This window comes from Terrapene carolina, unplaced genomic scaffold, assembly GCF_002925995.2.
Source record: "Terrapene carolina triunguis isolate 2854851 unplaced genomic scaffold, T_m_triunguis-2.0 Scaffold84, whole genome shotgun sequence".
Classification (NCBI taxonomy): domain Eukaryota; kingdom Metazoa; phylum Chordata; order Testudines; family Emydidae; genus Terrapene; species Terrapene triunguis.
In genome coordinates, this window is record NW_020664435.1 from 21,769,083 (window position 1) to 21,793,967 (window position 24,885).

The following is a 24,885-nucleotide window of genomic DNA, read 5'->3' on the forward strand; positions in this document are numbered from 1 at the left end:
AAAAAGCCATGTGGAAACCACTGATAGATGAGCGGGGAGGGGAACAGAGAGAGAGTGTGTATGTGTTTACAAATCCCACCTGTAGACAGGAACTAGTCCATTGTGGGCTTAAAATAAAAGGTGGTGCGTGTTTTGGAATTGGATCTTGACGGGAATGGAGAACTGCAACAATGAATTGTTTGATGATGGGTATGATGCGGTCCCACTTCTATGTACATATGAGAAGGCATTCAGTAGCATTGTGCACACGCTAAAGGGTAAACCTTGAGGAGACCATAGAAAAGGGGACATCAGTAGTCAAGGTATGAGGCAAAGGTATGTGTCATGCTGGGAGACCAGGTGCCAGCTCATGCCAAGGCCCCTAGACCTCACTGAACACTCACAAATGCCAGTCTAACTCACCTGTGTGTTGGTATTGTTAAAATAGATATTAGAGTTATAAGAATGAGTTTAGACATTATGAAATGCTTGCAAATTGCTGCATGCGTTAATCTCATTTATAATATCTGTATAATATGTTATAAGGTAATATTTAAATATTTGCTCTGTAACTATAAAAGTGAAACTAGAAAATATGAAACTAGAAATCTCCACAGTCACCTAGTGTGAAATACTAGTTCACCACAAGAGTGGCAACTCCTGCTCAGTAAAAGGCCTACGGACGTCAGACAAGCCATTATGGAATATCTGTGGACAAAAAACTTTGTTGATTGCTTCTTCCATACCCAGGAGGAGGGTATGTGCACAAGCCCTTGTCCCATCACAGTTTGAACTCTGGGGGAAGGGAATAAAAATGCCTTACCAGAAGAAAATTATCACTATGTTGCTTGGAATTCATAGAGGACAATATTTCTAAGCATAAGCAAGGGATCCCTATACTACTTTGTTTGGGTTAGCCCTAAAGGACATATATATAGATATATAGAGAGAGAGAGCGAGAGAGAGAGCGCTTGTATGTTATAGCAGCCACTATTACCTTTTGGAACCTAGGGCTGTAAACTCATGTGTGTGTGTATTTTTACCTACTTTAACTCTAATTTCTTTTTCCTTGTTAATAAATATTTAGTTAGTTAGGATTGGCTACAAGCATTGTCTTTGGTTTGAGATCTGAGGTACAATTGATCTGGGGTAAGTGACTGGTACTTTGAGACTGGGAGTAACCTGAATATTGTTGTGATTTGTGGTGTAAGGCACTATCTATCCCAAAGGCAGGCTTGCCTGGGTGGCAAGATAGAGTGGCGTTCCCAAGGGGACTGTCTGTGACTCCATATTAAGGTTGTTATGGTGCTTGAGGAGTTCACACTTGTTACTTGGTTGGTGAAATCTAAGTATAGAACTCACAACCAGTTTGGGGTTTGTGCGCTGTTTTTCGACAATCTGCCCTGAGGTTGACACTCACAGTTGTGAGCCAGCCTAGACAGCTTGACAGGGCCGCCCAGAGGGGGGGGGGCAAGAGGGACAATTTGCCCCGGGCCCCGCAGAGGCCCCCATGAGAATATAGTATTCTATAGTATTGCAAATTTTTTTTATGGAAGGGGCCCCCAAAATTGCTTTGACCCAGGCCCCCTGAATCCTCTGGGCGGCCCTGCAGCTTGACAGTATGACTGAGGATAATTGGAAATGCTAGAGTGAAGACTGGCATGTACATAGCAATGTCATACACATAGTAATAATTACTGGATAGGCAGCAGATTTACAGAACTAGGAGGAGAGTTGAGGGTGTAAGATGAGGTCAAGATTACAGACGTAGAGGAGTGAAATTTATTGCAGATAAAGGAGAGGTCTTTGTCAGGAAGGGAGTTTGTGGAAATGAAGTTGTACTCCAGATTGCTCTTTTTGCCCACAGAATGCTTTTCGGTTTTTGAGGCCTGGCTGAAAATAATAAAGACAAACTATAAATTCTCATTATCACTACAGGCTGAGAGGGTGGATGATGTAGAGTCATTAGACTGTCAAAAGATGTTTGCATTTAAGGGTAATTGTAAAAGTAGAAGCTTAAAGCTAAACTTGGAAAAAAAGATGAGTGAGAGTAAATATCAAAGAAGAGGTAAGAACAGCCCTTTAAATGTTAGCACAAGAATATTCATCCTTGACCATCACCTAAATCCAGAGTTAGACACCTAAATAAATAAATAACTTCTGTTGCTGTGAAAATCAGCCCAAAAGCCAGCAATGTTATAACCCTAAAATGCCCAACTACAACTCTGTGAAATTTCTCAGACAAATAGTTTATTTGCCGAAAAAGGCAGTTTCAGTCAACGCAAAACTACACCTCTACCCTGATATAACGCTGTCCTCGGGAGCCAAAAAATCTTACCGCGTTATAGGTAAAACCACGTTATATCAAACTTGCTTTGATCCGCCGGAGTGCGCAGCCCCTCCGGAGCACTGTTTTACCACGTTATATTCGAATTCGTGTTATATCGGGTTGCGTTATATCGGGGTAGAGGTGTATTTGCAAATTTGACATTAATTTGCTGAATAGTTTTGGCCAAATTGGTTTTTTTGAGGGGGAATATTTAGGATATCTGCAGGAGGAGAAAGAGGTGGTCCCATTGCCTCCCTTTCAACTGTTAATCCAGTGATTAGGGCAGTTACCTGTGAGGTGGGAGACCCAAGTTTATTCCCTGCTCTGCCTAAGGTGGAGTAGGGCTTTGAACAGGGCTCTGTCCAAGTGCAGGAGAGTACCCTAGCCACTAGGCTATGGGAAATTGTGTTGTGAGTCTTTCTCAGTCTCTCCTGCTGAAGCTGTTCCACTTGGTATAAAAAATAGTCTGTGGAGCAGGAACATGAACTTGGATCTTCTCACCTCCCAGGGAGTGCCCCAATCACCTGGCTATAGAGTCATTCTTACTTGTTTTCTCTGGATCATTATTCACCACTAATTCCTCCTCTTCCCTTTGTGAGAGTCTAGCCCTTCATTTCCTTTGCTTTTATGTTAAAAAGTGCCTGGCAACAAATCAAAGCAGTTCATTGCGGATTGAATGAAATATTCCATTTGACTTGAAACAAAATTTGTCGACTTTTTTGATTTGCTGACTTTTTTCAGCTTTTTTTGATACAGGTTGGACCATTTTTGTTTTCATTTTTCAGAATTGCCACTGAACTGAAAAATCAGTTATTCACACAACTGTAATTGTAGCACAATTTGTATTAAAAGATACAACTTAAACTTTTTCCACAGGTCTAAAAATTGTGTCTCATTTCTATGACATAAAAAATTGCCAGGGAATGGGGAAAATTGAGGATTTTGTTTACTCTTTCATTTTAGACAGTAATAGCCAGCAAATAACCTCAAGAAATATGTTGAATCTTATAAATATTTTGTGAGCCTATTTGCAATTTTATGTTCAGTCCATCTTTATTTTTAAAAAACATCCAAAATATGTAGTTAGGGAGTTAGACAGTATTTTATTTAGAGTCCAACTCACTCCTTGCACCACACCCAAGTAACTGAATATTGTGTGGGGAAACTCAGTGGAAGGGGAGAGGAATCTGAGGGGGAAGTCACTCCCCAACCTGCAGTCAGGCTGTAGGGCAAAAATGCAGCCTCTTCCTGGCAATTCTTCCAGCTTATGGGTTAGAACAGGGGTGGGCAAACTATGGCTTGCAGTTCACATCCGGCCCGCCAGCCGATTTAATCCGGCCCTCGAGCTCCCGTTGGGGAGCAGGGTATGGCTGCTTGAAGTAAGTGCGGCCTGGTGCCTGCACCCCTGAGCTCCTCCCGCGCTCCAATCCCCTGCCCCAGCCCTGATCCCCCTTCTGCCCTCTGAACCTCTTGATCCCAGCCCGGAGCACCCCCCCCACCCTAAGCCCCTCATCCCCAGCCCCACCCCAGAGCCTGCACCCCCAGCCGGAGCACTCACACACCCACGTGCCCCAATCCCTTTCCCCAACCTGGAGCCCCCTCCCACACTCCGAACCTCTTGGTCCCGGCCTGGAGCACTCTCCTACACCCCAAGCCCCTCATCTCCAACACCACCCCAGAGCCCGCACCTCCAGCCGGAGCCCTCAACTCCCCGCCCCCACACCCCAACCTCCTGCCCCAGCCCAGAGCCCCCTCCTGCACCCAGAATTCCTCATTTCTCTCCCCACTCCAGAGCCTGCACCCCTACCCAGAGCCCTCACCCCCTCCTGCACCCCAACCCCAATTTTGTGAGCATTCATGGCCTGCCATACAATTTCCATACCCAGATGTGGCCCTTGGGCCAAAAAGTTTGCCCACCCGGGTTAGAATATTGGCCACTGCTCTTTTATGGCTGGAGTTAGGGCCATTGGATGTGTATAAAAATAGCTCCAATAGCTTTGAGGCTGGTGTGGAGTGACCTTCCACAATTCGTGTAGGTGGTAGAGCTGCTCACAGAGGGTCTGAGCCAACGCCCATTCAAATCAGTGGAAGTCTTTGGTGTCCATTGATTTCAAATGACTTTGGATCAAACCAAATGCTACAGTGGGGCTCAAGTGCTGTGAGGCACGCAGTGCTTGAGTGAATTTCACTCTTATAATAGAACTTGTTTTAATCATAATAATGGGAAATGTGTTTTGATTTTTCTAAGAATCATTTCCTTATTTGAATTCCTATTACAGGAAAGTACAAGGAAAAATTGAATTGGTCTTTGGGGACAGTTAAAGCTGCAAGTATCCATAGGAAAGTGACTGAGGTTTTGAAGATATTTTGAAAGGAGACTGTGGTAACAGTTAAATAGTAGTTAAAGACTACACAGCATAGAAACTTCCCAGGGGTAGGCATTTTTGCTGCTTTTATTATACAGCTTAACATATAACATATCTTAAGGTGTAGGTTATTATTGAGTACTAACATTAAAAAAAAGTTGTGGATGCCTTCATAGGTCATGAACTACTCATCTGTTTTCATTTTCATTAAAATACTGTAATTACTGAGTACAGTTAATTCATCCTTAAACTGTTAATGCAAAATTAGTTTGTTGTTCCTTTAATTTTTATAATTGGTTCTTCGTTTCCTTTTCCTTTAATTTGTCATTTCAAATAGCTTTTTTAAGAAGTCCTGGTTATTTTACAAGTGTTTTATTTTTTGAAGTTAATTTCAATTTGAGTATGGGTGTTTGTATAGGAACAGATTATTGTGTTAATGGGTTTGGACTGATGATTGATATTAGCTGGCAGAAAGACATGAACTACCCATCTTGACAAACTATCGATTTTATTTAAGAGAACATCAGTGACATCCATATTTATCTGACTGAACTAACACAGTCTAGAAAAGAACTTAAATGTAAAAATAAGGATATCTTTCCCCTCAAGGATAATAAAATTTATTATTCTCAAAAGGGATATTTGACCTTTTAAATTTAAGCATATTGGAAATGCTATTTTTAATCACTTAATTTGCAAGCAGCTATTATACCATGGCTATCGTATATTTGTTTGCATAACATCCATTTGACATTCAAATCAGAGATACGGTACCATATGGAAACGTACTCTGCCAACCTCAAATACTTTAGCTTGGAACACTGAAAGGGATCCAGGAGTGTTATGTAACAATCACATTTCTGTTAAGAGCAACAGAGAGTCCTGTGGCACCTTTAAGACTAACAGATGTATTGGAGCATAAGCTTTCGTGGGTGAATGCCCACTTCGTCGGATGCATGTCTATTAAGGTAACTGTAGAGTAGGGTTACAAGGAGTCATACTGGGAGCAGTGATGTTGGTATCCCAGAGATCTCGTTCATTTATTTTGTTTGAGAGTCCGACATCATCCAATGATTCCTCAATGAGACCTGTTTCTCATTTTGCAAGTGCTCACAGGTTTCCTCCTCAAATCCCTTGGAGAGGTCCCCCTCAAACCACTGTCTTTAGAGGTGGACCTTTTTTAGTTTCTGTGACATCACCGGATGGGTGAAAGAAATGAATTTTGTTACATACACATGCCTGAATCTTCAGTTCTTTCCTGAAAATGTGGACTTCCCTCGCCTACCAGAATTCATCAGGAAGATGAACATGGAATTCATCAACAAACCTATTATTCTCTACACTCTTTCTAGAGGGTTAAACATGTATTGAAGTTCTTTGTTGTTCACAAGAGCTCAGAAACATTATGCAGTCGATCTGATTTGAGGAATGCCAGCTGAGTAAAGGATTGCATCTTACTTACCTATGAGAAAGTCAGTGCTTGCATTCATAGATGATCAAATGTCATTCTGCCAAAGAGGTCATGGCTCCCTGGGCCATATGCGAGTGGAGACTTTGACTTCCAAAGTGTGTAAGGCCGCAATGTAGTCATTCTCCACCCCCAGTTTCTATCATTTGGATCTATCTACATTGGTAGATGCCTCCTCTGGTCACTGAGTTATTCAAATCTCACAGTAAAGTCAGGCCCCTTCCTGCTCTCTACATCCAATGCACATCTTGGGATGTAAGCTCTTTGGGCAAGGATTATGTCTACAGCTGTTTGTACAGTGTCTACCACAATGGGGTCCTGAGCACAATCAGAGCCTCTCAGCACTGCCATAATATTAATAATTTTTAAAATTAGCATCCTATTGGTATAAGAGAGACACAGACAGGAAAAATACTCACTGTTAATTTCTTTCATTGTAGTTCTCCCTTCTTCCATTCGACATCCCCTTTCCTCTTGTGGAGAGATACCACCTTATATCTTTACATCTCTTTATCCCATTTCTCAGCTCATTAACTTCTTCATCACTCTGGAAGTTCTCATTCTCTTGGAAAGTAGGCCATCCTGAGGCCCTACATACAGCTCTTGACTTTGCCTTTATTGTCTTGATTCTTTTGCTTACTTGCTTTCCAGTAGGTGGAGCCATAATACAGTATGTCCTTGACTGTTCCTGTTGGTAGGATGTGAGGGAACGGCTGTATGACAAAGTGTGAGATACCACAGAAACACTAACCTAAACCAAATGTGTTATATGCCTTTTTTAATTCCTCTCTCTTCTTTTGTTTGCCAGCTAACATGATGGTATTGGAGACTACAAACATGGCAATGATCAGATATTTTATCTTATTGTAAATACTGGTAACTGGAGCTTATTTTTTCATATTTTTTCAAATTTTAAAATAAATATATGGTGCTTCATACTTTGATATTATCATTAAAGTGGGATGTGAATGATAAGATGAAAGTTACTTGACTAGATGTTTAATTTTAAATATTAAGCTGCAATTCAGCTGGCGTAAGTCAAAGTAGCTCCATTGACTTCAAAATGCAATTGAAGTATGACGGTTTTATGACTTGTTCACTATACTGTCCCTTTTTACATTAGGGCCTGATGCTGCAAAGTGCAGAGAACTGTGCTGAGGGCACTCAACTCCCACTGAAGCTATCTGTCTAGGGCATCTTGCAGCACCAAACCCTTAACAGTGAGCCTCTGTGGTATCTCTACACTGCAGCCAGGAGCGAACCTCCCAGGCCGGATAGACAAACTCACACTAGCTCCACTTGAAGAAATGGAAGTGTGGACATTGCGGCTCCAATGGAGGTTCAGGATAGCCACCCGAGCTCAGACTCAGAGGTCAGGTGGGCTTGATAGCCCGAGCTGCAACATCTACCTCTATATTTAGCTCGCTAGCTCAAGCACCACTGGCACAAGTCTGTCCACCCGTGCTGGAAGGCTTACTTCCAGCTGCAGTGTAGACTATACTGTGTGCTCCTACTGCCCACGTCTCATTGTTTTCTGCACACGAGCACACAGTGAACCTTGGGCTGCTCCAGACCTTGATTTTGACCTCATGAGAGAGCAATCAACACCACAGGAACTTAGAGCACATAGTGTAGTGTGCAGCAAGCATGTCCGTGTAATTGAAGACTTGAGGTCAGACCCTTTCTCCGTTATACCAGTGTAATACCAGAGTAACTCTGTTGATGGCAATGTAGTTACTTTGGTTTACACTGAGAAACTGAGATTGGAATCTGGCCTCTTATCTACTAAACTGGTATTGTTGCCCAAGACGATTGAGCACCATAGCAAAGGGCAACATAAACAATAGCCCAGAGGATGCACTCACGTGTGGTTTGCCCCTCAGAGTCTCTTGTGTTCAGTTTATTATTCTCCCCAGAGGAGATTTTTTCATTTTGTTTCGTTACATATTGTACAGCATTTCCTGTGAACCATCTTAAACAAATTACCTATAATCAAGGGGAATGTTTCTAATCAATTAAGTAATTATTGCAACCTTATGCTAGTATTTCAAATTACTTACAGCCGACAGGAGTTGTATTTAATGCAGATTTTAATGGCTAATTATAAATAAGTAAATTAAAATGTATACAAGTTTTGTAGCCTTCTTTTCCTTTCTATTTTTAGAGGGGAAGGTGTTCTGCTTTAACACTTAGATTATTCTTTATGAAATCAATACATTCAGGAAACCAAAGAAGTTTGCATTAGGCTGAGGGAATGGAAAAAATGCTAACATTTCCTCTGCACTGTTTTTCAGTGTCCCACAGGAGATTCTAATGCATTGCTCACTCTCAATAAAGACCTTTCCATTTTGGTACAATAATAATTAAATGGTGCTCAGCGTTTCTGCATACTGCGGATAATATTAAGATCACAAAACAAATGTCCATCATTTTTCAGTATAAAACAGAGCTTGTACCTTTATATGCCAGAGTCTATTATCCACAACAACTAAAGCATTTAATGGTCTGTCCTTTTTTGTTTTAGCAATTTGATTCTAGGTGTTTGCACTCCATTATGGTCAATTTTTTTTGAAACTGACAACAGAACAACCCACATTTTCAGTGTTTGTATGAAAATAAAAGTGAAAAATCAAACTAATGTATTCAAAATTGCTATAACTTATATCATTTTTTCTGTTATGATCACATAAACTGAAAATGCCTTTTCATTCACAGATTATAAGGCGAGAAGGGACCATTGTGATCATCTAGTCTGACCTCCTTTATTTAGGTACCCTCCTGCATTAAGACCCTGACTCCCAAGTACAATTCTACTCCATTTATATTAGAAGACCACTGTTTCATAATTTGGCATTTTGCACGCATTCTGCAAGTTATGGTTTTCTTACAAATTGGTCTAAAAATTAAATGTTCCTATTTGTATAGCATTTCCTAATGACAAGCCTTTATAAGGATCCTTCTACAGTAGATATAAGAAAAAGAGATTGATTATTATTACAAGGTAATAGTGTTGATGTAATATACTTAGACATCTGTAATGCATTTGACTTGATACTACACAACATTCTGATTAAAAATCTAGACCAATATAAAGTTAACATGGCACACATTAAATGGATTAAAAACTAGCTTAATTGATAGTCTCATATGTAACTGTAAATGGGGAATCATCATCTAGCGGGTCTGTTTTCAGTTGGGTCCTGGAAGGATTGGTTCTTGGCCCTACTCTATTTAACCTTTTTTATCAATAACCTGGAAGAAAATATAAACCATCACTGATTTTTTGTGTGCAGATGATACAAAAATTGGGGGAGTGGTAAATAATGAAAAGGACAGGTCACTGATTTAGGGTGATTTGGATTGCTGTGCAAAAATGAACAATATGCATTTTAATATGGCTAAATGTAAATTAAAAAAAGATTTGGGGGTTGTGGTGGATAATCAGCTAAACATGACTCCCAGAGTGAGCTGTGGCCAAAAGAGCTAATGGGATCTGGGATACATAAACAGGAATCTTGAATAGGACTAGAGAGATTGTTTTACTTCTGTATTGGGCACTGTTGTGACTGCTGCTGGAATACTGTGTTCAGTTTTGGTGCCCACAATTCAAGAAGGGTATTGATAAATTGGAAAGGGTTCAGAGAAAAGCCATGAGAATCATTAAAGTACTAGAAAACACGCCGTATAGTGATAGACTGAAGGAGCTCAATCGATTTAGTTTAACAAAGAGAAGGTTAAGGGGTGACTTAATTTCAGCCTATAGTACCTACAAGAGAACAGATATTTAATAATGGGCTCTTCAGCCTAGCAGAGAGAGGTATAATATGACCCGATGGCTGAAAGTTGAAACTAGACAAATTCAGACTGGAAATAAGTCTCAAATTTTTAACTGTGAGAGTAATTAACCATTGGAACAATTTACCAAAGGTAGTGGTGAATTCTCCCTTACTGACACTTTTTAAATTATGATTGATCTAAAAGATCTGCTCCGGGAATTATTTTGGGGACGTTCTATGGCCTGTGTTGTACAAAAGGTCAGACTAGATGACCACAATGGTCCCTTCTCCTGTAGAATCTAGGAACAGTAACTGCTTAAGAAGTGTGAGTTCATATATGCCTGTTCACTCCTTGTATATTAGTCTGTTGTTACTATACGGTGTATCTGACTACCATAATAGCATCTTTGTGTTCTCACTCAGTAGCAGAAATAATTGTTTAGAACAAGCTGAAAGATGATGAATATGAAATTAAATCATGTATTAGAAAACAGACTGGCTAGTTTGGTTACCTAGAAAAGATCCCCAATTGATTTTAAATAGTGTGAGAGTGGGAGTCAATATCATCCTGGCCACTAGAAAATAAGTAGGAAGTAGGAATATTTCTCTCTCTCATTCCCAGGATTGTTAAAAAATAAAATAACTTTCCCCTTGATATCTCCCAAATCTCCTTAGATTACTTAGCAGGAATGGGGAGGGGGAATGTTTTATTATATGGAAGTCTACTTGGGTACCAAAATGTAAGTTTTGTTCACCTTTTTTTAAAAAACTGTCTGAGTAAAACAATATTAGAACACTTCCATTGGCTCTACCTTGTCTTCTTTCTCTGGTAATCTCTCTCTTTCCCCACTTCTTCTCACTTTCTCCTTCCTATGTTCTGCTGGCTCTCGCTGTCCGTCTAGTAGGGAGAGCTACAGTCATCAATTAATGCTGATCTCTGATGTACTTTACACATTGTTTTACCTGTAAAGGGAAACTGCCTAGGATTGTGTTAAGCAGATTTCACTGTGCTGCTAGCTCCATGGGTCAGGAACTTCCTTACATGAGCCATATAGTAACTCAGGCTTCTGATGGGGCCAGTTGCACTATAGTAGTCTGTAAATGATTTGGATGACTGGGGTGTTTATGTGTAGTGAGAGGCCAGGAATGAGTAGCAGGTTTCTCTGAATGCATGCATGTGGTGGGTCTGCGAGGCATTTCTGGCCTCCCACAAAACATAACATCCCAGCCATTGAAATCATTTACAGACTAACACAGTCCATCAGTCAACAGAAGGTCTACCACACTTACATGCGGAAGGAAACACTACTATGCACTACTCTGTGGGAGACCTGTATTGAAATCCCATGTGAATTTGTCAGTGCCTATGGGCCTGACCCAAAGCCTACTGAAGTCAGTGGAAAGACTCATTAATTTCTATAGGCTTTGTCCCAGGCTCAGATTTTAAAGATTTGGAGCACTGTTGAGATTACATTCATACCTCATGGGGAGAAGCAAGGGACTCTGCTGTGCCTCAGATTTATACCTTTTTTTTTCAACCCTCATCGTGTCTATTTTGATAATAAGAAACAGTCCTTGCTCCTAAAAAGCTTACAATATGGTTTCACAGTGCCTAGCATAGTGAGACCCTGATTTTGGGTGCAGCCTGTATACACTTTTAATCAACAATAATTAATAATACACCTCCTTTAGTAGGCAATATCTTATACTAAGAATCCACCCCCAGAGACTCCTCAAATGTACTGTATACAATATTCTTCCACTTTTATTAAACAAGCACATCTGTAAACAACTGATTTTTGCCGATACTTTTGTACTAGTCACGTACAAGTGGGAGAATTGTCTGCCAATTCAAGCATAAGGTGACTTTATTGAACACAGGAAGAGGAATGGACGGTAGCTCCTGGTATGACTGCTAGCACAGTTGGTGAAGCCAGGTGCGTAGAGCTAAGGATAGTAAATGGGGAACGAAAGCACCAAACTCTCCTGACTCTCATTCCCTGTGTCTGAACCACAAAGAGCGGGCATTAGGAGACTGTGCTTTACAAGACACTCCTTTGTTGTTGTTGTGGAAGGTGTGTTTTGTTTTGTTTGCCATAGAACTGTTTTTTCAAGTAATTACTATAACAACGCTTTTACAAAAACTAGAGAGACGTGAAAAGAATGAGGGCAGGGAAGTCACATAGACCTTGCCAGGATAAGCAGTATTGAAGCTTTGGGGTTGAACAATATTTTCTCTTGTATTACCATCAACTCTAGAAGCTTCCAAGAATCAGTAAATGGAATTATTGTCCTGCTTGGTTTTATTTTCTGCTACTTTGTAAACAGTCAGTAAGTTCAAAAGTTGATGGCTTTCCAGTTACTCATGACAGACAATACCTGTATGCACTGTAGTTAGTGTAGGAATAAGTATCAAGTTATGATATAGTGAATAATGATCTAATGTTAGTGTGGAAGTGAAGAAGTACTCGATTGGACTGAAAGTTCATTGCCTGCAGCCTGTCTCCTGTGTACTATTTGTGTTCTGATCTTACTAGATTGTACTTTATATTTGAACCCGAATGCTACATTAATTTGTTGTTTATTATTTGAAAGGAGAACTAAAGATGTTCAGTGAAAATTTTCTTTTCTCTCTAAATTATCTGCTTAAATATCTTCTTATTGAGGTAAACAAGTGCATTGATATGTCTGAAATGTCATTTCTCAGTAGGTCCTTTGGCAAGTGGCATGAATAAAAATGTAGCATGGAAGCATCTTAAGGAGAGGTAGGCCAGCGGTTCTCAAACTGTGGGTCGGGACTCCAGAGTGAGTTGCGACCCCATTTTAATGGGGTCTCCAGGGCCAGCATTAGACTTACTGGGACCCAGGGCTGAAGCTGAAGCCCAAGCTCCACCCCCACTCGGGTCAGCGGGGCTTGGGCTGCGGTCCCCTCCCCCCCCACACTCGGAGCGGCGGGGCTTGGGCTGCAGCCCCCTCCACCCCCACTCGAAGCAGCGGGGCTTGGGCTGCAGCCCCCTCCCCTCCTGGGATCATGTAGTAACTTTGTTGTCCAAAGGTGGTCGTGATGCAATGAAATTGAAGAACCTCTGTCATATTAAAAGGTCTGTGGTTTTAAGAGACAGGGAGGATACCTGCATGGATATTTTTCACCCGGGATAGCAGGCTTAGTCCTCAGGTTTATGGGTGTCAGATAAATTTCTCAAGCTATGCTTTAAATTAAGCTAGTTAATATTCAGATGAAATATATGTATATCAAGCAGTAAAAAAATATATGTATATCAATTCCAGTTAAAAAAAAAAAAGACCTAAACATGTTAAAGTATGGGAATAAACAGTTAAGAGAATGTCAATACATTTTATAATATCCTCCCAGTTTCTTAAATAAATGCACAGCGGTGAAATATCTCATTGTACATTCCAAACACTGCTTTTAACTCTGCTCCTGTACCCCTTACCAGCCTCATCCTGTAGACCGGAAAAACCTCTTAAACCTAACAACTCTACATCATATACATTATGAATGTGAATAACAATCATTATATGTTTGGAATTTTTTACTATTTAACAATGAACAGAAAGTGGATATTATTTTGGAATCAACGTTTTGTTATATGGATTTATGATTTATAAAGTTGGCAATGTTTTAAGTACTTTCTTTTTCAATGTACTAAAAAATAAAGTGATAAGTTTTGTTCTTGATATATAAATGTAGTTAGTTATCCATTTCAACAATAAAAAAATCCTTTTATTAATGGCGAAGAAAAGGGTTTTTATAAGAGACTCACTTAAATCAACTGGCTGAAATGAGTAGGACAGAGGCGGATTAAGGTTTCCTGGGGCCCTGGACCAGCGCAAGTAGGGGCCCCTCCCCACCCCTTCCGCTTGCAGCTCTGCCCCTGTTTTGCCCCTTCTGCCTATGGCCGAACCCACAGCCCCATCCCTTTCTGCCCTTTCCCTGGGGCTGACCCTGTTCCACCCAGGTTCTCTCTCCCACTGCAGCGCCGCAACCCCTTTTGCTCCTTTCTGCCCACCCCCCGTCCACTGCAGCCCCAAGACCGGAGAAGCTCTGTCCCCACGCCACAGCCCTGAGGCTGCAGTGGGGAGTGAGAGCTCCTCCAGTCCCAATGCTGCACAGGAATCCGGGTGCTGGGGCTTCCTCTGCCACTCCCCGCGGTTCTGCAGGGGACCAGGGTTGGGGTGCTGAGGTTTCTCCTGCCCCGCCTGCCTGGCGCTTCTGCCAGAGAGTGGGTTGGGCATGGGGGTTTTCCCTGCCACCCCGCGGCTACTGCCAAGGATGGGGTTGGGGGCCATTGAGGGGAGGGGCTTGCCCTGCCGCTCCGCGGCTTCTGCTAGGGATGGGGTCCCTGTCCCGTAGCTTCTGCTGGGGACAGGCTTGGGGACCACTGGGTGGGGGCTTCCCCCATCTGGCAGCTGCTGCCGCAGAGCAGGTTCAGGGCGTGTGGGTTTCCCTTGCCCCGGTGGCCGGGGCTCCGGCCTTACAGCGATGACAGATTTTTTCGGGGGGGGCCCCCCAGTCGTCTGGGGCCCCTGAGCACAGGCCCCGTTGGCCCAGTGACTAATCTGCCACTGTGAGTAGACAGTGAATAAGACAAGAGGTTTTTGGGTTATGCCAGCTGAGCCTGGGGAAAGTTAATCATATTAATTCATAAAGGTATTTCTGCCTATGAATCAGACTTTGAAAACTTTTGTTAAGTAAAAGAACTAGTCTTGCTTAATCTATAAGCATTGAATGAGTAGGATACTACAGTACATTTTATCCTCTAAATGTACGGAACTGAACAGTGGGTGGGCAATAATGTGAGATAACTATTGAGGACTGCATACAAGATCTCTATTGAGCGTTTTGTTCTTACATCCTATTCTGTGCCATGGTTTACATTGCATCTAAACTTCTCAAGCAACTAGCCATGTGAAGCCCTAGCTCTACTTGATTATTTGGCTTTCTGTAACCAGTAATGAGATTTTTGAAAGATTGTACCACTAATACAAAGGATGCTTGGGGGCCTGTAGGATGGAACTAGGGTGGTAAATTAGATTGATCCTGTCATCCTTACTGAGGCCTCTGTGGATGCACTACCCATTTTATTCAGCACTAATTCCAAGAATGACACTGCAAGTGTCAGAAACTTGGGAGTTCTCAAGGTATACCTATGGGGTTTCATATGTTCACTTACTAGCTCCTCTCTAAATTAGGAGAGCTCTTAAACTTTTCATTTTTTTGTAGTTTGAATTCTAGTTTGTGTTCTGGGTAAACAGTGATGGATTTCAAATTAACTGTAGCCACTTGGGGAAAAGTTAGGTATCATTATGGCTCAATGCAAATATCAGCTCAGTAAACACCAATGGTCTGAAAAGCAATGAAATCATCAGGCTACATTCAGGAAAAGATAGAGCAGAACACTGAAAAGATAACTACCATTATTACCATAACATTACCATTCCTTCACTTGGGAAGGAACAATCAGTTGCGCATACAAAAGGAAGGAATACTGCAGAAAGGAATCTGGGGGTTATAGTGGATCACAAGCTGAATATGAGCCAACCGTATAAAACTGTTGCCAAAAGCAAACATCATTGTGGGATGTAATAGCACGAGTGTTGTAAGCAAGATACAAGAAGTAATTCTTCTACTCTACTCCACGCTGATTAGGCCTCAACTGGAGCATTGTGTACAGTACTGGGTGCCACATTTTAGGAAAGATGTAGACTTATTGGAGAAAGTCCAGAGAAGAGCAACAAAAATGATTAAAGGTTTAGAAAACATGATCTGTGAGGGAAGACTAAAAAAATTGGGTTTGTTTAGTCTGGAGAAGAGAAGACTGAGAAGGGACATAACTGTTTTTAAATACATAATACAAATACAAGGAGGAGTGAGAAAATACATCATACAAATACATAATTAATAAATACATAATACAAAATACATAATACAAACACAAGGAAGAGGGAGAAAAATTGTTCTCATTAACCTCTGAGAATAGGAGAAGAAGCAATGGGCTGAAATTGCAGCAAGTGACATTAGGAAAATCTTCCTGTCAGGGTGGTTAAATACTGGAATAAATTGCCTAGGGAGGTTGTGGAATCTCCATCATTGAAGATTTTTAAGAGCAGGCTAGACAAACACCTGTCAGGGATGGTCTTGATAACACTTAGTCCTGCCATGAGTGCAGAGGACTGGACTAGATGTCCTCTCGAGGTCCTTTCCAATCCTATGATTCCACAAGTCAATGTTATGAATACCATATTCAGGGTTGGCTACCAAAAAGTTTACCACTGTAACTATAAAAAAGCTATAGCAGAAATAGAAAAGGCCCAGGGAAGAGCAATAGAAAGGATTATTCCTGGAGATATGACAGTCAGATACCACAGTACTGATTCTTCGTGTGCAAGCTAGTTTTGACTTTTGGGAAAGCATACTGTGTTGTTAGTTTTGAGCTATTTGAGTTTCTGTATAGAGACAGCTTTAGGAAAGTGGGAGCTGTGCAAACAGCAGGAGAGTTTGTCTGCCTTGGGCTCTGATTAGAGTCTATTCTTGAGGCAGAGTTTCTCCCTGGGAACCAGGCATTGGTGTCGGTCTGAAATTCCTGGAAGAAGGTATTGTCCTGAATGCTGTTTGAGCATCTCATTCCAGAACTGGTATAGGTGTGTAAATAAAACAAGTTATATTAGAATATACCCAGACTTATACTGAGTATTACATATTCTTGTAATGCATCTGCTGCTGGTCACTGTCAAAGACAGGATACCAGACTGGATGGAATGATGGTCTGAACTGGAATGGCAGCTCAAATGTTCCAATAGTTCTCAAAGATTGATTTTAAAAGAAAATTGTTAGGCTAAACATATTAAAAAGGAACCAACAGATTTCCTTAACTGTGTTACAGCTTAGGTTATTAAGAGTGAAATAATTTTAAAAATCAATATTACTTTTAATTATTTATGCTATTTATGTTTTGTATTTCATTCATCCTACACACAAAAAAATAGACTACTCAGTTTCTAATCAGGTTCTAGTTTCAGCTTCCTCTACACAGCACACTGCTGCAGTGTGTGGGTTGCAAATACCCCAGAGGATTTTCTTTTTCAAATCTTTCCCTTGGAATTTTAAAATGATCATAAAAATCTTTCAGTTGGCTGTAGATTTGGTAAAAGCTTTTATTAAAACTAATTTTTCTGTCAAATTGGACCTCACAATGTCACTTTAAGTCCCTTGCTTTAAAATAGTGGAAGCTAAATTTTCCTCTCTCGCTTCCTTTCATGTTCAAAAACTGAAATAATTTATTACAACAAAGGAACATGTATAGAATCCAGTAACCAACAGAGGATGTGGAAAGATTTATTAGGAGAAACATTAAGAGTATTCCTGGCCAGGTGTATTTTTTTTCTCCTTTAAAAAAAAAAAAGTATACAAATTTGGCCAACTTCAGATATGGCTGGAAGCCCATTTAGAAAACGTAATGTCTGTAATTGTGAAGCACCTCTCCACACTGCAGCCACAAACTAAACAAAAGTGGAGACCGGAGTTTGTTCCTGCTGAATTTCAAGAAGTGTGTTACTACATCTGGAAAACAATTAAAATGTTTGTATGGCCCTATGGGCCTGATTCCCCATCCATTGCATCTTGTGCTGTCATTTACACCTGTGCAAAGTGGGCAAAAACCAGAATGGCATCTTCTGACACCCACTTTGCACAAGTGTGTAAATGTCTACACAAGATGAAAGACAATGGAGAGTCAGGCCCCATGAGGCCAATTCTGCACTCCTTGTTTATCCAGAACTCCCCTGCGCTAATTGGGAGTTTTGTCTGAGTAAGAAGTACAGGATTTAACCATAAGTGAACATTAAACATCTATGTTCTCATTGGCTGTGATTGTTATTTTTAACTCAGAGAATTTTGCAAGCTACTAGTAAATAACATTGACTAATCCTCCTAGGCATCAAAAATACATGAAATGGTTACTATATCTAGGTATTACCATGTTTTCTCTGTATACATGACAACTGTTTTCAAAAATGGACTTTTAGGGCAAAATTCTAGTCTGACCCAATCATTCATATTTCCAAACTAATAACTAAAGGCTCATGTGTAAACTGTGCATCTCAGATAAGCAGCAGATAAAGTGACTTACCTGGGATGAGCCAATGTGCAACAGAATAGCTCTGCTTTATTCCCTTATCATCTTAAAACTAGGGCTGTTGATTAATCGCAGTTATCTCACATGATTAACTCAAAAAAATTAATCGCGATTTAAAAAATTAATCGCACTTTTAATCGCACTGATAATATAATACCAATTGAAATTAATTAAATATTTTGGATATTTTTCAACATTTTCAAATATATTGATTTCAATTGCAACACAGAATACAAAGTGTATAGTGCTCACTTCATATTATTATTTTTGATTACAAATATTTGCAATGTAAAAATGATAAAAGAAATAGTATTTTTCAGTTCACCTCATACAAGTACTGTAGTGCAATCTCTTTATTGTGAAAGTGCAATTTACAAATGTAGATTGTTTTTTGTTACATAAACTGCACTCAAAAAACAAAACAATGTAAAACTTTAGAGCCTATAAGTCCACTCAGTCCCACTTCTTGCTCAGCCAATCGCTAAGACAAACAAGTTCGTTTACATTTACAGGACATAATGCTGCCCGCTTCTTATTTACAATGTCACCTGAAAGTGAGAACAGGCACTTGCATGGCACTTTTATAGCTGGCATTGCAAGGTATTTACGTGCCAGATATGCTAAACATTTGTATGCCCTTTCATGCTTCGGCCACCATTCCAGAGGACATGCTTCCATGCTGATGATGCTCGTTAAAAAAATGTGTTAATTAAATTTGTGACAGAACTTCTTGGGGGAGAATTGCATGCTTCCTGCTCTGTATTACCCGCATTCTGCCATATATTTAATGTTATAGCAATCTCGGATGATGACCCAGCACATGTTGTTCGCTTTAAGAACACTTTCACTGCAAATTTGACAAAATGCAAAGAAGGTACCAATGTGAGATTTCTAAAGATAGCTACAGCTACTCAAGATTTAAGAATCTGAAGTGCCTTCCAAAATCTGAGAGGTATGAGGTGTGGAGCATGCTTTCAGAAGTCTTAAAAGAGCAACACTCCAATGCGGAAACTACAGAACTTCAACCTGGGGGGAATTGCTCAGTGGTTTGAGCATTGGCCTGCTAAACCCAGGCTTCTGAGTTCAATCCTTGAGAGGGCCATTTAGGGATCTTGGGCAAAAATCTGTCTGGGGATTGGTCCTGCTCTGAGCAAGGGGTTGAACTAGATAACGTCCTGAGGTCCCTTCCAACCCTGATATTCTGTGATTCTATGAACCATCAAAAAAGAAAACCAACTTTCTGCTGATGGCATCTGACTCAGATGGTGAAAATGAACATGCATCTGGCTTCACTGCTTTGGATCATTATCAAGCAGAACCCATCATCAGCATGGACGCATGTCTTCTGGAATGGTGGTTGAAGCATGAAGGGATATATGAATTTTAGTCAATATGGCACGTAAATATCTTGTGGCGCCCGTTACAACAGTGCCATGAGAACACCTGTTGTCACTTTCAGGTGACATTGTAAACAAGAAGCGGGCAATATTATCTCCTGCAAATGTAAACAAACTTGTCTGAGCAGTTGGCTGAACAAGAAGTAGGACTAAGTGGTCGTGTAGGCTCTAAAGTTTTACATTGTTTTATTTTTGAGTCGTTATTTATTTTGTACATAATTCTACATGTGTAAGTTCAGCTTTCATGATAAAAAGATTGCACTACATTATTTGTATTAGTTGAATTGAAAAATACTATTTCTTTTGTTTTTTACTGTGCAAATATTTGTAATAAAAATAATGATATAAAGTGAGCACTGTACACTTTGTATTCTGTGTGGTAATTGAAATCAATAGATCTGAAAATGTAGAAAACATCCAGAAATATTTAAATAAATGGTATTCCATTATTCTTTAACAGTGCAATTAATCGCGATTCATTTTTTTAATCACGTGATTAATCGTGATTTTTTTTTTAATCACTTGACAGCCCTACTTAAAACTACAACCCCAAGCACCCCTTCTCTAACTTCAGCCCTCTCTTTAAACCCCCTCTTCCAGTTCTTCCAACTTCCCTCTCTGCCCTGGTTCTCATCATTTTCTTAAAAATGAGCATAAAACAGTGAGCTTCTCCACTGGCCCCCTGGCCAATATCCATTTTCCTTTCACTCCCAATTAGACTTTAAGGCCTCTTACTCTTAATGTCTAACTCCTGTACTTGTATACTCATTCTGCATTTCCCCATGCAGTAGTCCCTCTCCTTAAAAAGCCAGCACTTGACTATCTTCACCTTTATATCAGTTCCCTCTATCCATTAACTCAGGTTTCTTGAACATGCCATCTATAATCATTGGCTCAGCATCTTCTTTTCTGAATCCTCTTTAGAAATCTGACTTTTGTTCCACTGCTGCACACAGGGCTGGATTTAGGGGCAGGTGACCCAGGCGACTGCCTGGGATGCCGGGCTTCGGTGGTGCCAGGCTCAGAATGCTGTTTTTGTTGTTAGCAACAAAAGGGAAAATAGAATGTTTGAAGTAACATGTTCAGGTATTCCATATATGGATTCATTTTTCACTAACCTCCTAGAATGTTCTGGATGTTTGTGGAATCTCATGGAACCTTACAGACTTTTTGAGAACTACATTTTCCTCAAGCCTCCTAGAATGTTGTCAGCCATGCCCTCGCAGGTATATAAGGGGCAAGGCATCGCCAGTCAGTCAGTGAGATATAAGAACAAACTGAAGTGAAGTAAGAGCCCAGCTGCGATATTGTGGACCTTATTTTATTGTGTTATTGTGAGAGTGACTTGAAGACTTTCAGACTTGCTTGAAGAGTGTAAGTAGCAACTAATAAAGGACATATTTAATGCCAGAGATATCTACTGAACCCCTATCTATGAAACAGTATAAAAGAAATATTTTTACTACTTTTGCCATACTCTGCATGTAATGTTTGACTTTTTGACTGCAGAACATAGACTTTTGCTCTCACTAATACTGTCTGTTTTCACTACTGTAACACTATTTAATACTGGTCCACTCAATGTTGGTTCAATTTTTTGATTTTGGTACATTTCAGTTATTCTTAATACTAAAAAGTTTCTACAAGCTTAGAGGAAACAATTTTTTTTATTTGCATGGCATATGTGGCATAAATAAATACAGATTTACAGATTCTAGCGTGCAAATTTATTGTCTTGTACGCATAAATCATGCATGCAAATCATGAATCAAAGTCATTAAATGGGCTACAAATGCAATAAAAATAAGGTATTCAAAAGTTTAATAAATTGAGGGGTGGTGCTGAACATGGCTCCTTGCCTGGGGCGCCATTTGGTCTAGGGCTGGCCTTGGCTGCGCTCATATCACTCCCACCAATGACTTACTGCTGGCTATATCCATTGATATCTAAACAGTGTGCAGGTGGAGATACTAATTGTCCATACAGATTTGGCTTTTTATTTGCATATAATTAGGAAAATTTGGAAGCCAGACTGAATTCCCTTTGGAAAACTGATCTCCACTGCCTGTTAAGGCGCTTCATATCATACTAGAGTGCCAGTTATGTTGTACCATCCTTTTTTTGGCCTTTATCCTTGCCTACCAAGAACAGATTAACTTCTTTGATTGTTTGAACAAAGATAGACTCAAATCACTAAGGTCCCAATGTTTAAATCTCATTGAAGTCACATGTTTAAGTGCTTTGCTGAATAGGACTGGATTTAAGCATATGCTTAAAGTTAAGTATGTGCTTAAATGCTTTGTTTAATTTGGACCTAAATTTGGATCCAGATTTCCCAAACCCTAAAGTGTGAGGGTATTAGGATTCTGGGTTTTGCTTCTGCCTATTGGAAAGCTGCATATGGAATTTGTAGTTATGTTCAGTTTTCAAACACAAGTTGGGAAGAGGGAGTCTGGAAACAAGGTTTCATTTTGGATCATCTCTTAATTGAGGCGATCTCATGTCATTAACCTGAAACAATTAAAATGTGTTGCATACTGTTTGTTTACATTCTATTTCTGTCTATAGATGTTTTTTATCGTATAGATTGGAGAACTGACATTAGTACGACATTTTCTTTTATAAACAATCAACATTTTTGGAAGGTTTTTGTACTGGTAAATGTAACACATTTTGAATTTGTGTCAGAAGTCATAAGCTGATTGTGCATATTTTAAAATGGGTGTTAAGTGCGATTAACTTTTTTCATAATTGCTGACAGGCTATTCCTTTTTCTTTCAGGATGATCCGAAGCTTCAGGAGATAATAAATTCTGCTGCTGCCATTATCTCTGCATTAATAAAGGACAGAAACCCAGAGCTGATTGGCCAGCTGTTGGTAGCATGAATAACTAAATCATTTGTAGCTATCAGAAGTATTTCTTTATCATCATGTGTTTACCAATGTTCTTGAAACATTTTACTCTGTGACAAAATCACTAGACTTACAAAGTTTGCTTTTAGGATCTTTTATCAGCATAAACTGTAAGTCTGACATTGTGTTGAGATGCAAGTGGAAATGAAATAGAAAGTGCTGTGAGGTGCACCAGGTATTCTACTTTGAAGTGTTTATATTGAAGCATTGTATGTGAGGTACTAATCATTTCAAAAACTACCACTGAATGATGCTATTTAGTCCTTTCATGTCCGAAGCACTTGATCTAAGCACAAATTTCTTTTCAACCAGATAACATATATGATATTAAAGCACAACTGGTGCTCTTTACATGAAAATGATGGAGGGGTTGATCCTGCATTTACTATTGGGTTTAGATTTTAATACAAGGCATAGTCCCTTTGACTTTAATGAAAGTATCCTGATAGTGTTTTCAGGAGCTGGTCCTCATTCCCCAGAGAATGAAGATTAAATTTTAAAAATACATTTGAACATACCATATGAGATGTAATAGCCTATCTTGGGAGTGCAGAATTAGGAATTCATTGTGGTGGGAACTAATTATTTTTAAAGCTTATCAATTCTGATGGTAGTGGAGAAATAAGACAGAAGAAAGACTCTCTTCTTAAATAATTGAGCTGCCTCTTCAGTTTTTGTGTCACTCTGATTTTCTGTTTGATATATGTGTTTGTTACACCATCATCTGGAAGACAGTATTATAACTGCTAATGCATGGAGAGTGTTTTGACATTTAAATGAAGATGGCTTAGGGAGGAGGGTAGAATAAGAAGTTTTCACTTATCTGCATTGAATATTTTCAAGTGTTCCACTAGCTTAACATGAACATTTCTCTACTGCTTCTGGCAGCATATAACCCCCTGTGGTCTTCATGTTTTTTTGGTACTGTGTTTCCCCAATTTGTGAATAGGTTAGATTACATTCTTAGGAACTCTTGTTGACTTCATTGTAATTGGAACAAGAACTTTGTGAAATATTCAGCGCATAAGTGGCTGCCCCACATGTGCTCCCATGAACCTCCCACCATCTCCAGGCTTAGAGATGGCTCCTATTCCAAGGGGAAATTTCCCCTTGAAACCAGCCATGCAATGCATTTTGCTGCTGACCTCTCACTGCAGTCTTCCCAGGGATGAAGTCTGTCAGCATGGCAATTGGGCCTTGGCATAATGCTGGAGAATTACACTGCACCTCTGAGGTCATAGAAGGGGGAAGATTGTTCCTTGACTTACAGGCATATGGGGAATTTTTTCAAGGGTCTCAGCCAGAAAAAGGAGATAGGAGATCCCCGTTACGTCAAAGATTTCCCTGTCTCAGTGGCATTCAGGTGGGAAGAGTGGTGACCTCCCCTTCTCTATTAGGCAAACCTCACAACCTGTGAAGAAGGGGGCCCCCAATTTTGATAAAAAAGAGCCCTCCCAAACATCCATCACTGTCTGTTGGATGTCTCCCTTCCCCAGCGCAACAGCCCATTGAGATATAGCCAACACAGTTGTTTACAAAAAATAAAACAATCCCTGTCTACTACCCTTCCTTCTCTCTCCCTGTGGAGTCCCAGCTGTGCCAGGTAAGGAGATTACTGCAGTCTTAAGGCTGTAATAAATTCAACTGCCTGCATGGCCCCCTGTGAGTGGGAGAAGGTTTGGTTGAGAAGAGAAGGTGAATGTTAAATACTATCTTCATGTCTCAGCAGGTAAAATCTGCATACTTCTTTCTGCTCACTTGCTATACATGCAGTCCTGGCCACGGATCATGGTTTGATGGTGGGTTTATTTTGCCCTTGCACTAAACCTGGTGCAAGAGAAGATTGGCCTAATGTGAAGTCCCAAGCACAGTCTTCTGAGGCTTAAGTGCTCCAGAAGATCTCATCTGGTGCATTAGATAAGGTCTTATAATAATCTGAATCTACTTTGGGTTCGCTCTGCTAATGAGTACTCTGAGACACCGGATGAACTACATGTGTCTCTGCTTTAAAATCCTGCTAAGAAACTGATGTTGAGCCAAATTTTCCTCCATTACAAGGTACAACAAATAGTTATGACTGCTTGTTTTTCATCCAGAGCAGACATTTTCATTCAATACAGAAACCTGTATAAAAGAGCTATAAGCTGTTTTCTCCTTTGCTCCTCTTCCCTCTCTATAATTATCACATATGAATCATTTGTCCTTCTTTGACATTATACAACAAATACATTTGTGTTAGCACCATATATGGCTATAGAATACCTATGCAGTTTAGTTAAACAAATGAGAAACTCAATAGCTTACATTATTTGCATTCACTTATGAATAAGCTTTTCAAATTCACTTTTATCTGACACTAATAGATCGAGTTTGATGCAGTAACTCATCTCTCAGGCTTGCAAAATACGTGATATAAGTTATTAGTTGGATTGCAAACACCTAAATTACTAGTGTCTTCTTATTTTGCTGCTTCTTCACTGTAATATGTAGAAAGGCTCTAA

General features: G+C 40.0%; 1 protein-coding gene across 1 annotated transcript in view; it reads left to right on the forward strand.

Moving 5' to 3' along the window:
* Nucleotides 1-24,676, forward strand: part of CRPPA (CDP-L-ribitol pyrophosphorylase A) — a 181,238-nt gene extending 156,562 nt beyond the window's left edge. The window contains exon 10 of the mRNA XM_026649427.1: nt 22,253-24,676. Coding sequence (XP_026505212.1) covers nt 22,253-22,357 — 105 coding nt within the window. The 3' untranslated portion in view covers nt 22,358-24,676. The remainder of the gene's footprint in view (nt 1-22,252) is intronic.
* The last annotated feature ends 209 nt before the right edge of the window (nt 24,677-24,885 follow it).